Raw genomic sequence first — 13,162 nt, forward strand, 5'->3', positions numbered from 1 at the left:
CTTCGCTTATGTTCATTTTCCCAACCTTCTTTGTAGATCCCTTCACTCCAGAGGAGCGGAAATTCCACACTTTGGATGTTAGAAGAACTGTCCTAAAGTATATTGAGAGGTCCAGGAGCTGGAGGCAATGTAGGGCTCTGTTCATATCTTTTCAGGGCTGTAAAAAATGGTATGGAGTCACGAAGAGCACCATTTCCCGATGGATCAGGGATGCTTTTCGCTTAGTCTACTCCGCGAAAAAGGAAGATCCTCCGGAGAGCATCAGAGCACATTCCACTAGAGCAATGGCAACCTCCTGGGCCGAGAGGGGAGACGTTCTAATTGAAACCATATATAAGGCAGCAATTTGGTCAACACCTTCTACCTTCTATAATCACTATAGACGTGACCTTTCATCTACTTCTGACCTAAGCTTTGGCAGGACTGTCCTTGGCACGGTGGTCCCACCCAGGTGATGGTCTCTGGAATCTCTCCAGTGGGTGCTGTCGTGGTGAACGGTAAAAAGCCGGATTACTTACCGGTAATGCTCTTTTAATGAGTCCACGACAGCACCCACTCACTTCCCTCCCTGGTAAAGATATCGATAATAAAGTATATCTGCTAAAAATGAATAAGTGAAGTTTAGAGATGCAAAGACATTGCCTAATCCTTGGCGGTCCTCCTGGTACTCTGAAATGCAAAACTGAGGAGGAAAGGCGGACCGCCCCTTTTATCTTCCTGTAGGGTTTCCTGTTCCAGATGGGGCGGATCCGATACCTCCAGTGGGTGCTGTTGTGGACTCATTAAAAGAGAATTACCGGTAAGTAATCCGGCTTATATGTCCTAGAACCAAAGTGCTACTGAGTGCATGGAGGCTGTGGGAACTGATGTTACAAGAGACCAGATTCTGAGAAAATTTGTGTATGGAGAACAGAGAGCAGTTATATTTGCAAAATGAGGTGATAAGCCTTTCTAAAGACGTGTTTTTAGGGCTGAAAACTGTGGAAGCTAGAAATTAACCAGATTCTTCTGGACAGTGCATAATATAGAATTGGCGCAGCATGAGAAAAGAGGGAGATTTGTATTATGGTTGATGTTAAGCTTAGAACATTACCAGAATGGAGAGAATGGATAGGGTGGTATACTGAGAAGAGGGAAGAGATGAAGGGTGGTTCAGCACTGTGGAGATTTTTCTGGGTTAGAGTGATGCATTTGTATTATACTCTAGCGGATGGGTAAGCGGTGCATTGACTGTCGCGGGGTGGAGGCATCAGTGTAGCACCTGGGCAGAAATAAATGTCTTGCTCCTGCAGACAGGATAGATTTAGAATCATTAGAATGTTACACTAGTTCGGACGAGAATGAATAAGAACAATATTAAAGGGAACCTGCCAGGTATCATTTTAATCAGTATAACGGCGCCAACCAGACATTGTCTATAGGTTACTCTGCGCAATCCTTCTGACAGGTTCTCCTTAAGAGTTTTTGCAGTTTCAGTGGCAACAAAAATGTGGATTCTGGAGATATTTTTGGCATAAGCAAGCGTGTGATTGGAGTGAAGGAAAGATATGAATCAAATTTAACCCCAGATCAGTGGCATGCTGCTTGAGAATAATGGTAAAACCACACATGGAAATGGTAATATCAGTTTCAGGTAGGTTAGTAAAGGGTCATAGGCTCATAGCACAAGAAATTAAGTTCTGAAAAGATTCAGTTTCAGATAAAGGGAAGACATGTTAGAGCCAGCGGACAATTACTTGTATTTTTTAGTAGTGTAGGGGTGATGTCAGGAGTAGATGTGTGTAATTGGGTGTCCAAACATAGAAAAAGTGGCTTATTTAACACTAAAGTCCCACACCTATAATAACCGCATAGCACCAACTGGCTATAGTCCATACAAAACAGAAAATGGTGCAAGTTATTTTTCCTCATAATTTATTCAAAAATATTTAATCCAGTATGTATATACAAGTAATAGAACTAACTTTGCAGTATATTCACCACTGTAAACAAATCATCCAGACTTTCGGCATGGGTTTGAGCAAGCTTCTGATGGGCAGACAGATCCTGGGTGTGTGTGATCTCTGGGCAGACATAGATTGAGCAGGAGAGCAGAGAAACTGACCAACGATGAGGGAAACACACCTGCGGCGACATTTTGGGGGACCTCTAGCTTTCTCAAGCCTGCAATCTTTCTTCCATTCCTTCCTTTTAATGATGCACACCATGTGACCTAACGCCAATCCTGACCCCAGGTGCTAAAATATATGAAACCAATACAAATAAAATATCAGCAGTACATTAACATAAACTGAAAATAAAGATTAGAAAACAACCAGAAGACGGATTTCATCACCCAGGTATCATTTTAATCAGTATAACGGCGGCGACATGAGACTGTCTGAAGGTTTCTGTGCACAATCCTCCTACAGGTTTCCTTTAACTGTGTGAATTGTTCCTTGGGTATTCCTTTAAACACCTGAAAAGCATGATGACTATGTCTACTTAATAGACCATTTTTAGCAGTTTCCTTAGTATAAATACTTATTTCCAAAGAACCATTCTTAATCATAATTTTAACATCTAGAAACTTTTTAGTTCACTCTCAAGTTTTATAAATGTAAATTTAATCAGTTGATGGTATTCATTAACCCCTTCATGACTGGAGCTTTTTTCGGTGTTCGTTTTTCGCTCCCCTTCTTTTTAGAGCCATAGCTTTTTTATTTTTCCGTCAATATGGCAATGTGAGGGCTTATTTTTTGTGGAACGAGTTGTACTTTAGAACAGCATCATTGGTTTTAGCATGTCTTGTACTCGAAAACGGGGAAAAAAAAATTCCAAGTGCGGTGGAATTACAAAAAAAGTGCAATCCCACACTTGTTTTTTGTTTGGCTTTTTTGCTAGGTTCACTAAATGCTAAACTTACCTACCATTATGATTCTCCAGGTCATTACGAGTTCATAGACACCAAACATGTCTAGGTTCTTGTTTTTATCTAAGTGGTCAAAGGAAAAAGTTTGCTTAAAAAAAAAAAAATGCGCAATTTTCCGAGACCCGTCGCGTATCCATTTTTCGTGATCTCGGGTTGGGTGAGGGCTTATTTTTTGCTTGCTGAGCTGACATTTTTAATGATACCACTTTTGTGCAGATAGGTTCTTTGATCGCCCATTATTGCATTTTAATGCAATGTCGTGGTGACAAAAAAAACGTAATTCTGGCATTTGGATTTTTTTTTCTCGCTACGCCGTTGAGCGATCAGGTTAATCCTTTTTTTTTTTTTTTTTTATTGATCGGGTGATTCTGAACTCGTCGATACCAAATATGTGCATGTTTGATTTTTTTTTTTTATTGTTTTACTTTGAATAGGGCAAAACGGGGGTGATTAAAACTTTTATTTTTTACATTTTTTTTTATATTTTTAAAACTATTTTTAAATTTTGGCAAGCTTCAATAGCCTCCATGGGAGGCTAGAAGCTGCCACAACTTGCTACATAGAGGGGATGCTCAGATCGCCTCTATGTAGCAGAATTACTGCATTGCTATGAGCGCTGACCACAGGGTGGTGCTCATAGCAATCCGGCATCAACAACCATAGAGGTCTCAAGGAGGCCTCTGGTTGTTACGTCGGCGAAACGATGACCCCCGATCACGTGACGGGGGTCAGCGGTGAGTGTATTTCCGGCACAATGGCCGGAAGCGCATGTTTATGCCGCTGTCAAACTTTGACAGCGGCATTTACCTTGTTAATAGGGATCGCGATCCACCCGCGCCTATTGTGGGCACAAAACAGCTGACATGTACCGGCTTTGAGGCGGGCTCACCACCGGAGCCCTAATCAAAGCGGGAGTTCTGCCAATGGACGTGTTATCCCGTCCAATGACAGTAAGGGGTTAATATACCGATCAAAGGCATAAGTATTTTCAACAGAACCTGACCAAAAAATTAATATATTGTCCACATATTTTGTTTCAAAACCTGCAATAAAAATATTATTGAAACTTGCGGCTGCAGGCCCATCAAAGTCCCCTGCAGCTGCAAGTAATAGTCATTACTAAGGCTGAGTTCACACGTAGCGTTTTTTTCGCGTTTCCGCGGCGGTTTTAACTGCGCGATTTTGCCGCGAAAACGCGAAAAATAAGCATCCCATGCATTCCTATGGGATTCCGCAATGCTGTGCTAATGCTGCGGTTTTTACCGCGGCGGAATCGCTTTGCGGTAAAAACCGCAGCATGCTCATTAATTTGCGGAATCGCGGCGATCCCGCACCCATAGGAATGCATTGTTCCGCTTATTTCCCGCATGTGGCTGTGCACACCATGCGGAAAGTAAGCAGAACATTTGCGGATGGTACCCACGGTCCGGAGGAGAGGAGACTGTCCTCCGGGCTCTGGGTACCATATTCCTGTAAAAAAAAAAAAGAATTTAAAATAAAAAATATTGTTATTCTCACCCTCCGACGTCCCGCGCAGCCTTCCCGCTTCTCTTCATGCTCTCGTTCCCAGTAGTCCTTTGCGAAAATGCTCGCGATGACGTCCGTTCTCGCGGGATCGCGAAGTCTCGCGGTCATTCGCGCGACGTCATCGTGAATTACCGCGAGACGTCGCGATCCCGCGAGAACTGACGTCATCGCGAGCATTTTCGCAAAGGATTACTGGGAACGGATGCGCGGGACGTCGGAGGGTAAGAATAACACCATTTTTTATTTTTTTTTACATCCTATCTTTTACTACTGATGCTGCATAGGCGGCCTCAGTAGTAAAAAGTTGGTCACACTGTCAAACACTGTGTTTGACAAGTGTGACCAACCTGTCAATCAGTTCTCTAAGCGATGCTCCAGATCGCTTGGAAAACGCTAGCATTCTGCAAGCTAATTACGCTTGCAAAATGCTAGTTTTTCCGCGGGAAAATCGCGGGAATTTAAAATGCGATTTTCCCGCGGACTGGAATTCCGGAATTCTCGCGGTAATTTCCGCGAGAGTTCCGTTACGTGTGCACTTAGCCTAAATCTAAACTAATTTTTACTCAAAATCACCTACAATAATGACAAAATAAATCCAAGTTTTTGATGACGAAGTCTAAGATCTTCACGCAACCAATCCGTCACTGCTTGGATCCGTTCATCATTGGGAATGTTAGTATACAGGCTAGATACATCAGGTGAGTATAATAACTTCACCTCTGACACGTCCACCTCCTCTATTCTGGATAGAATGTCTTCTCAATCTTTAAAAACAATTTGGAAGTTTTTTTTTTGCAATTTTTTGAAGGAACCCATCCACATAAATTGCAATCTGATGAAAAACTGAATTCACCTCTGAAACAATGTGTCTCACCGGGGGAGCACTCAAATGTTTATGGATTTCAGGTAACAAATATAATAATGGTATCCTGGGGTTCTCAGTAGTTATCAATTTTTAATATTGATGCTGATAACACCGTTAACTATTCCATTTTACCTTTTACTTAGCTATTGCTGCATCCTGAAAGCACTGCAGAAGCCCCACACTATTACAGGATCAAGGGAACTATCATACTTAGTTTTAACCTTCCTGGTATATCTTCTCTTTCCTCGTAGTTGTTTTATCATTAAAGAACATTTTAACATTTTAACTTTGATCCCCAGACAAAATCTATAGGAATCTGCCACAAAGTCAAACAATTCATTAGCATGAGCAGTGGCGGATTATAATGAGGTCAATTTGGGCAGTTGCCCCGGGCCCAGTGGGGTTAAGGGGCCCACAGCCCAGGCCAGTAAATTGCCCCATTATAATCCGCCACCGCGCAGGGCCGGATTATAGGCAGGGCAGGCGGGGCTTCAGCCCCGGGGCCCCCAGCACAAGAGCTTCTAAGGGGGCCCCCACCACATTCCTGCTGGCTGCTGCAATGGCACTCCATCTTCTCCCCACCTAAAAGTGAGTGACCGTGGGGGCGGCATTATGTGCTCTGCTACCAGCAGCATCTACAAGTAGCGTGAACGCTGATGCTGCTGGTAGCGTGCAAAGGCTTGTGATGAGATCACAGGAGGTAAGGTGTCAGGGCCCCCGATCATGTGACCCCTGTCTCCTCCCCTCCTGTGACCTCATCACAGGTCCTGTGCGCACAGCACAGAGCACTGAGAGCAGCCATGTATGTGTAGTGCGGCTCTGCGGGTGGAGGTCTGTGCTGGAGGCTCCATTATTCTCTCTGTGGAGTGCGGCTCTGCGGGTGGAGGTAGGTGCTGGAGGCCCCATTATTCTCTATGTGTAGTGCGGCTCTGCGGGTGGAGGTCGGTGCTGGAGGCTCCATTATTCTCTATGTGGAGTGCGGCTCTGCGGGTGGAGGTAGGTGCTGCAGGCTCCATTATTCTCTATGTGGAGTGCGGCTCTGCGGGTGGAGTTCGGTGCTGGAGGCCCCATTATTCTCTGTGGAGTGCGGCTCTGCGGGTGGAGGTCGGTGCTGGAGGCTCCATTATTCTCTATGTAGAGTGTGGCTCTGCGGGTGGAGGTCGGTGCTGGAGGCTCCATTATTCTCTATGTGGAGTGCGGCTCTGCGGGTGGAGGTCGGTGCTGGAGGCTCCATTATTCTCTATGTAGAGTGTGGCTCTGCGGGTGGAGGTCGGTGCTGGAGGCTCCATTATTCTCTATGTGGAGTGCGGCTCTGCGGGTGGAGGTCGGTGCTGGAGGCCCCATTATTCTCTATGTGGAGTGCGGCTCTGCGGGTGGAGGTCGGTGCTGGAGGCTCCATTATTCTCTATGTGGAGTGGGGCTCTGCGGGTGGAGGTCAGTGCTGGAGGCTCCATTATTCTCTATGTGGAGTGCGGCTCTGCGGGTGGAGGTCGGTGCCGGAGGCTCCATTATTCTCTATGTGGAGTGCGGCTCTGCGGGTGGAGGTAGGTGCTGGAGGCTCCATTATTCTCTATGTGGAGTGCGGCTCTGCGGGTGGAGGTAGGTGCTGGAGGCTCCATTATTCTCTATGTGGAGTGCGGCTCTGCGGGTGGAGGTCGGTGCTGGAGGCTCCATTATTCTCTATGTGGAGTGCGGCTCTGCGGGTGGAGGTAGGTGCTGGAGGCCCCATTATTCTCTATGTGGAGTGCGGCTCTGCGGGTGGAGGTCGGTGCTGGAGGCTCCATTATTCTCTATGTGGAGTGGGGCTCTGCGGGTGGAGGTCGGTGCTGGAGGCCCCATTATTCTCTATGTTGAGTGGGGCTCTGCGGGTGGAGGTCGGTGCTGGAGGCCCCATTATTCTCTATGTGGAGTGCGGGTGGAGGTCGGTGCTGGAGGCTCCATTATTCTCTATGTGGAGTGCGGCTCTGCGGGTGGAGGTCGGTGCTGGAGGCTCCATTATTCTCTATGTGGAGTGCGGCTCTGCGGGTGGAGGTCGGTGCTGGAGGCTCCATTATTCTCTATGTGGAGTGGGGCTCTGCGGGTGGAGGTCGGTGCTGGAGGCCCCATTATTCTCTATGTGGAGTGCGGCTCTGCGGGTGGAGGTCGGTGCTGGAGGCTCCATTATTCTCTATGTGGAGTGCGGCTCTGCGGGTGGAGGTAGGTGCTGGAGGCCCCATTATTCTCTATGTGGAGTGCGGCTCTGCGGGTGGAGGTCGGTGCTGGAGGCTCCATTATTCTCTATGTGGAGTGGGGCTCTGCGGGTGGAGGTCGGTGCTGGAGGCCCCATTATTCTCTATGTGGAGTGGGGCTCTGCGGGTGGAGGTCGGTGCTGGAGGCCCCATTATTCTCTATGTGGAGTGCGGGTGGAGGTCGGTGCTGGAGGCTCCATTATTCTCTATGTGGAGTGCGGCTCTGCGGGTGGAGGTTGGTGCTGGAGGCTCCATTATTCTCTATGTGGAGTGCGGCTCTGCGGGTGGAGGTCGGTGCTGGAGACTCCATTATTCTCTATGTGGAGTGGGGCTCTGCGGGTGGAGGTCGGTGTTGGAGGCCCCATTATTCTCTATGTGGAGTGGGGCTCTGCGGGTGGAGGTCGGTGCTGGAGGCTCCATTATTCTCTATGTGGAGTGCGGCTCTGCGGGTGGAGGTCGGTGCTGGAGACTCCATTATTCTCTATGTGGAGTGGGGCTCTGCGGGTGGAGGTCGGTGCTGGAGGCTCCATTATTCTCTATGTGGAGTGCGGGTGGAGGTCGGTGCTGGAGGCCCCATTATTCTCTATGTGGAGTGGGGCTCTGCGGGTGGAGGTCGGTGCTGGAGGCCCCATTATTCTCTATGTGGAGTGGGGCTCTGCGGGTGGAGGTCGGTGCTGGAGGCTCCATTATTCTCTATGTGGAGTGCGGCTCTGCGGGTGGAGGTCGGTGCTGGAGACTCCATTATTCTCTATGTGGAGTGGGGCTCTGCGGGTGGAGGTCGGTGCTGGAGGCTCCATTATTCTCTATGTGGAGTGCGGGTGGAGGTCGGTGCTGGAGGCCCCATTATTCTCTATGTGGAGTGGGGCTCTGCGGGTGGAGGTCGGTGCTGGAGGCTCCATTATTCTCTATGTGGAGTGCGGCTCTGCGGGTGGAGGTTGGTGCTGGAGACTCCATTATTCTCTATGTGGAGTGGGGCTCTGCGGGTGGAGGTCGGTGCTGGAGGCTCCATTATTCTCTATGTGGAGTGCGGGTGGAGGTCGGTGCTGGAGGCCCCATTATTCTCTATGTGGAGTGGGGCTCTGCGGGTGGAGGTCGGTGCTGGAGGCCCCATTATTCTCTATGTGGAGTGGGGCTCTGCGGGTGGAGGTCGGTGCTGGAGGCTCCATTATTCTCTATGTGGAGTGCGGCTCTGCGGGTGGAGGTCGGTGCTGGAGACTCCATTATTCTCTATGTGGAGTGGGGCTCTGCGGGTGGAGGTCGGTGCTGGAGGCTCCATTATTCTCTATGTGGAGTGCGGCTCTGCGGGTGGAGGTCGGTGCTGGAGGCTCCATTATTCTCTATGTGGAGTGCGGCTCTGCGGGTGGAGGTCGGTGCTGGAGGCTCCATTATTCTCTATGTGGAGTGGGGCTCTGCGGGTGGAGGTCGGTGCTGGAGGCTCCATTATTCTCTATGTGGAGTGCGGCTCTGCGGGTGGAGGTCGGTGCTGGAGGCTCCATTATTCTCTATGTGGAGTGCGGCTCTGCGGGTGGAGGTCGGTGCTGGAGGCTCCATTATTCTCTATGTGGAGTGGGGCTCTGCGGGTGGAGGTCGGTGCTGGAGGCCCCATTATTCTCTATGTGGAGTGCGGCTCTGCGGGTGGAGGTCGGTGCTGGAGGCCCCATTATTCTCTATGTAGAGTGTGGCTCTACGATTCGTGACCCCCGTCACGTGACGAGGGGGGCCCACAGAGTCTGAACTGCCCCGGGCCCTGGCTACCCTTAATCCACCCCTGAGCATGAGTAGTCACAAAACTGAGTCCTTTGTTATTCACTGACTTCTCAGATTTAGTCAATTCAGTACACAAAATATTTACTAATAAGTCTATTTTTTTCTCGTCTGCTTCCTTTACCTTCCTCGTGGATTCCTTCTGTCCTCCTTGTCCAGGCTTCCACTATTGCTTGATGTATCAGTTTTTCTTCTGTAGTAGTCCCTCCAAAAAAATAAGTATCATTTCTCTTATTAGTATCTGATCGTAACAACATATGGTTGCTGTTCACATTAGTACAATCATTATATGATACTTCTAAAACATTTTGTTGGAGACCTTTTTTTACTTTTTGAAGACCACAATATTAACTGTGCATGCGCTGACGGTTCATTGACCTGTCATTTATGCCCAGAATGATAACAATGAGGCCAAAGCACCAAAAAAGACGTGCCCACACCACTGATCGGCAGCTTTCTGTGTACTCAGTGCATAAGCAGATTTACTGCCAAACCATATTGGGGGTGGTTTTGGACTACCTGGCAGCAAGCCAAGTAATCCTCTAGTCATTATTTCTAATTTCTCCAAGCTCCAGTAAGTTTCACATCGCTGGAATAATGGTCTCTGCTACTACTTTATACTGGTCTCCAATTGGGTAACCAAAGCGTGGTGACAGTTTCCCTTTAATGTTTGAAGGGAAATAAAGTAATGGTCAGTCTAAATACCTTAATTCATTTCCTTAGAGAGATGATATGGAAGCAATCCCTGGATATTTGTCTCTTCATCAAACTGCGGATACAATGACCTTAAAATGGACCCCTAACCAACTTATGAATGGCTCAGTTGGTGACTTGGATTATGAGAAAAGGTGAGTGCATTTTATTATGATGTTATGAAGTTTTGTAACTTTACTTTAGTAACAGTTAGTAAATGTGAGATATGCTATAATTACACAGTGTATGCCAACTGTGCAATGCAATATTGTATGTTTTCTATTACTAATCATGTCACATCACCTTCCTATCATGGATAATATTTCCATTTGACAGGCCAGTTGTTACGTCTGTCAGAGGCCACAGGCTCAAAAAATCTACCTCTGACAGACTTGGCACAAGCCACTCCAATCGGGCAGGCACCAGAGGAACTCCATCCTTTACCCTTTAAACCCAACCCTGTACAGGGATCTAGTACTACAATGGGGTCCACTGGATTGCTTCCACCGAAGGGCCTACTGGTCGAGAGAGCAACAGAGGCAAGAAAGGTAGTCATGCAGGGTCAATACCAGGAGGTCAAATCAAGGATAAAATCAGAATACAAGGAGGTGGCCAGAATACAAGCAGAGACCAGGAAATGGAATAAATCAGGAGACTCAACAAGAGCAAGGACTAGGACTGTAGACCAGGTAAATAGAACGTATTGACTGGCTGTGAAGGTCAGAGTCCCAAGGGTTTAAATTGCTGAAAGACCCCCCCCCTAGAGCTCTCGGAAAGGAGTAATAAAACCCAAACAGTTAACCCCATAGTTCTCTGATCTAGCGGTACCAAAATTACCAGGAATAAACAGGACTTTAGCAGTCACATGTCATCTGCAACAGAGGTACCCAGCAGCTTAAGCAGAAACAGAGGGGACATGAACCAGCACAGATGATAAACAAGCGCAGTTAGCATCTTGTTAGACCAAGATTCTTATGGCATCATTGCAGCCAAAACTAAACATTTCTCTTGCTACAGAACCCAAATGTGGTAAATGTGTGATTTATTTTTCTTTAATGTTCGGCTATTTCATATTCATTCAAGATCATATATTGTGTGCCAGATTTGGTAGTGAACCAGACTTGGTCTCCTTGTGACCTAGTTAGCGTGTGCTTTTATTCCATCTTCTTCCTTTTGGGTGCAACAATGCAATTACAAGCAATAATTGTACAAAAAGAGGCAGTGATAGGTGACACTATACAGAAATGGCTGCACCAGCAGCCTAAGGATTGTAGAAATAACTCATCATTTTATTGTGTTTGAGGAGGAAAGACCTGGTATTGCTGGACTTAGACAGACCACATGGCCAAGCGTTTTGTGGCACTTGCAAATAACATTTACAGAAGCTTCTATGACGTTCCATTCTAAATTTACAGACATTAATATGGAGTTGGTCCTCACTTTACATTAATAATAGCTTCCAGTCTTCTGTTACAGCTTTCTACAAGATTATGGAATGTGTCTACATTTGTGCCTATTCTTCTAGAAGAGCATTTGTGAGATCCGATATGGATTTTGGATGTGAGGGCCTGGCTTGCCATCTCAGTTTTAGTTCATCCCAGAGATGTTCAATTGGGTTGCACAATTTTTGTGCTGATGTTGGCCACTTTGTAATTTTTGAATCAGAAGAGAGTTGGCAGCTCTCATGCACTATGCTCTTCAACACTCATTGCTCCCCCTATGTATCTTTACGTAGTCTTCACTTTGTGTCTGAGCTGATGTGGTGCCTAAATGCTTCCATTTTTCAGTAATGCCACTTTCAATTAATCATGGAGTATTTAGGAGGGAAGACATTAACTGACTCATTACACCAGTGACATACTATTAGGCTGACTGCACACATTGCATTTTTGTTGTGTATTTTTTTGTGTTTTTTTTCTGTGCAGTTTTGTCCAAAACCTGAATAGTTTCCTGATGCCAGCAAAGTGAGTAAGAATCCTGAAGTCTCTTGCACACCTTGTTTATTTTTGATTTGTAGATTTTGTTCAGATTTAATTCTCAATTCAGTGTTTTTGCTGAAGATTTCATCCACACTAATGAGTTGGGAAAAATCTGCACCAAAAATGCATATGAAACACGCATGTCAAAAACGTGGCATAAATGTGTTTATTTTGCACTACCAAGACATGCAGAAATTTCTGCATCAAATACTCAGCATGTGCACATACCGTATTTTTCGGACTATAAGACGCACCAGACCATAATACACACCTAGGTTTTAGAGGAGGAAATTAGGAAAAAAAATTGAAGCAAAAAATGTGGGCAATTCTGTACTTGATATCCCCTGTCCTGGTATATATGGTCCCCAAAACCCCATCCTGATACACATGGCCCCCTGGCCCCCCTCATCCCTATCCTGATATGCATGGCCCCCTTATCCCTATCCTGGTATGCATGACCCCCTTATCCCTATCATGGTATACATGACCCCCTTATCCCTATCCTAGTATGCATAACCCCCTTATCCTTATAAGGTAGGGTGTTTGGGGAATTTACAGTTTACAAAATGTTTTGTATGTTCAGGAGTATTGTATGTTCTGAATCTGTTAGGAAATATCCTGCTTTTAATTTCTGTACGATATTGAAACCAATAAAATATATTTTAAAAAGAGAAACCATTATACTTCCCTTTCCAGCGCTCCCTTGCAGTGTCCTGTTCCGATGCCAGCAACTGCTTTATGCTTGTAAGAATCGCATGGCAGGGACGTCATGCGCTGCTTGCAAGCCGAAGCGCAGCTGCCGGAATACTCAATGCTCGGCATGCCAGGACTGTGTGTATTCATTGCTCTCTAGCAAGCACAGTGTCAGACGGAGACTTCCTGCTGCTGCGGGCTGTCACGTGTGCCGATACTTAACAGAAATTAATAATCATGGAATGGGGTGAATATTCATTTTTCTTTCGACACTGTTCCCCCAACACAGCCAGAGTCGGTACATCCGGACTGTAAGATGCACCCCCCATTTTCCTCCACATTTTTGGAGGAAAAAAGTGTGTCTTATAGTCCGAAAAATACGGTACTAAGGCTGGTTTCACACTTGCGTTTTTTATCGCTGCGCCTCGTGCGCTATTGTGCGCATGCGCATTGCTCTCCTATCTTTAACATGGGTGCGCATGGTCTCGCGCATGCACGCGTT

The 13,162-nt window shown here is 46.6% G+C and overlaps 1 protein-coding gene across 2 annotated transcripts in view; it reads left to right on the top strand.

The window, feature by feature from the left end:
• SGSM1 (small G protein signaling modulator 1) overlaps positions 1-13,162 on the top strand; it is a 444,365-nt gene that overhangs the window by 265,894 nt on the left and 165,309 nt on the right. For both annotated transcript variants that reach the window (XM_073582650.1, XM_073582649.1), the window contains exon 9: positions 10,019-10,143. In XM_073582650.1, coding sequence (XP_073438751.1) covers positions 10,019-10,143 — 125 coding nt within the window. The remainder of the gene's footprint in view (positions 1-10,018; positions 10,144-13,162) is intronic.

This window comes from Dendrobates tinctorius, unplaced genomic scaffold (assembly GCF_039654945.1).
Source record: "Dendrobates tinctorius isolate UK_male_01 unplaced genomic scaffold, ASM3965494v1 ptg000073l, whole genome shotgun sequence".
NCBI lineage: Eukaryota > Metazoa > Chordata > Amphibia > Anura > Dendrobatidae > Dendrobates > Dendrobates tinctorius.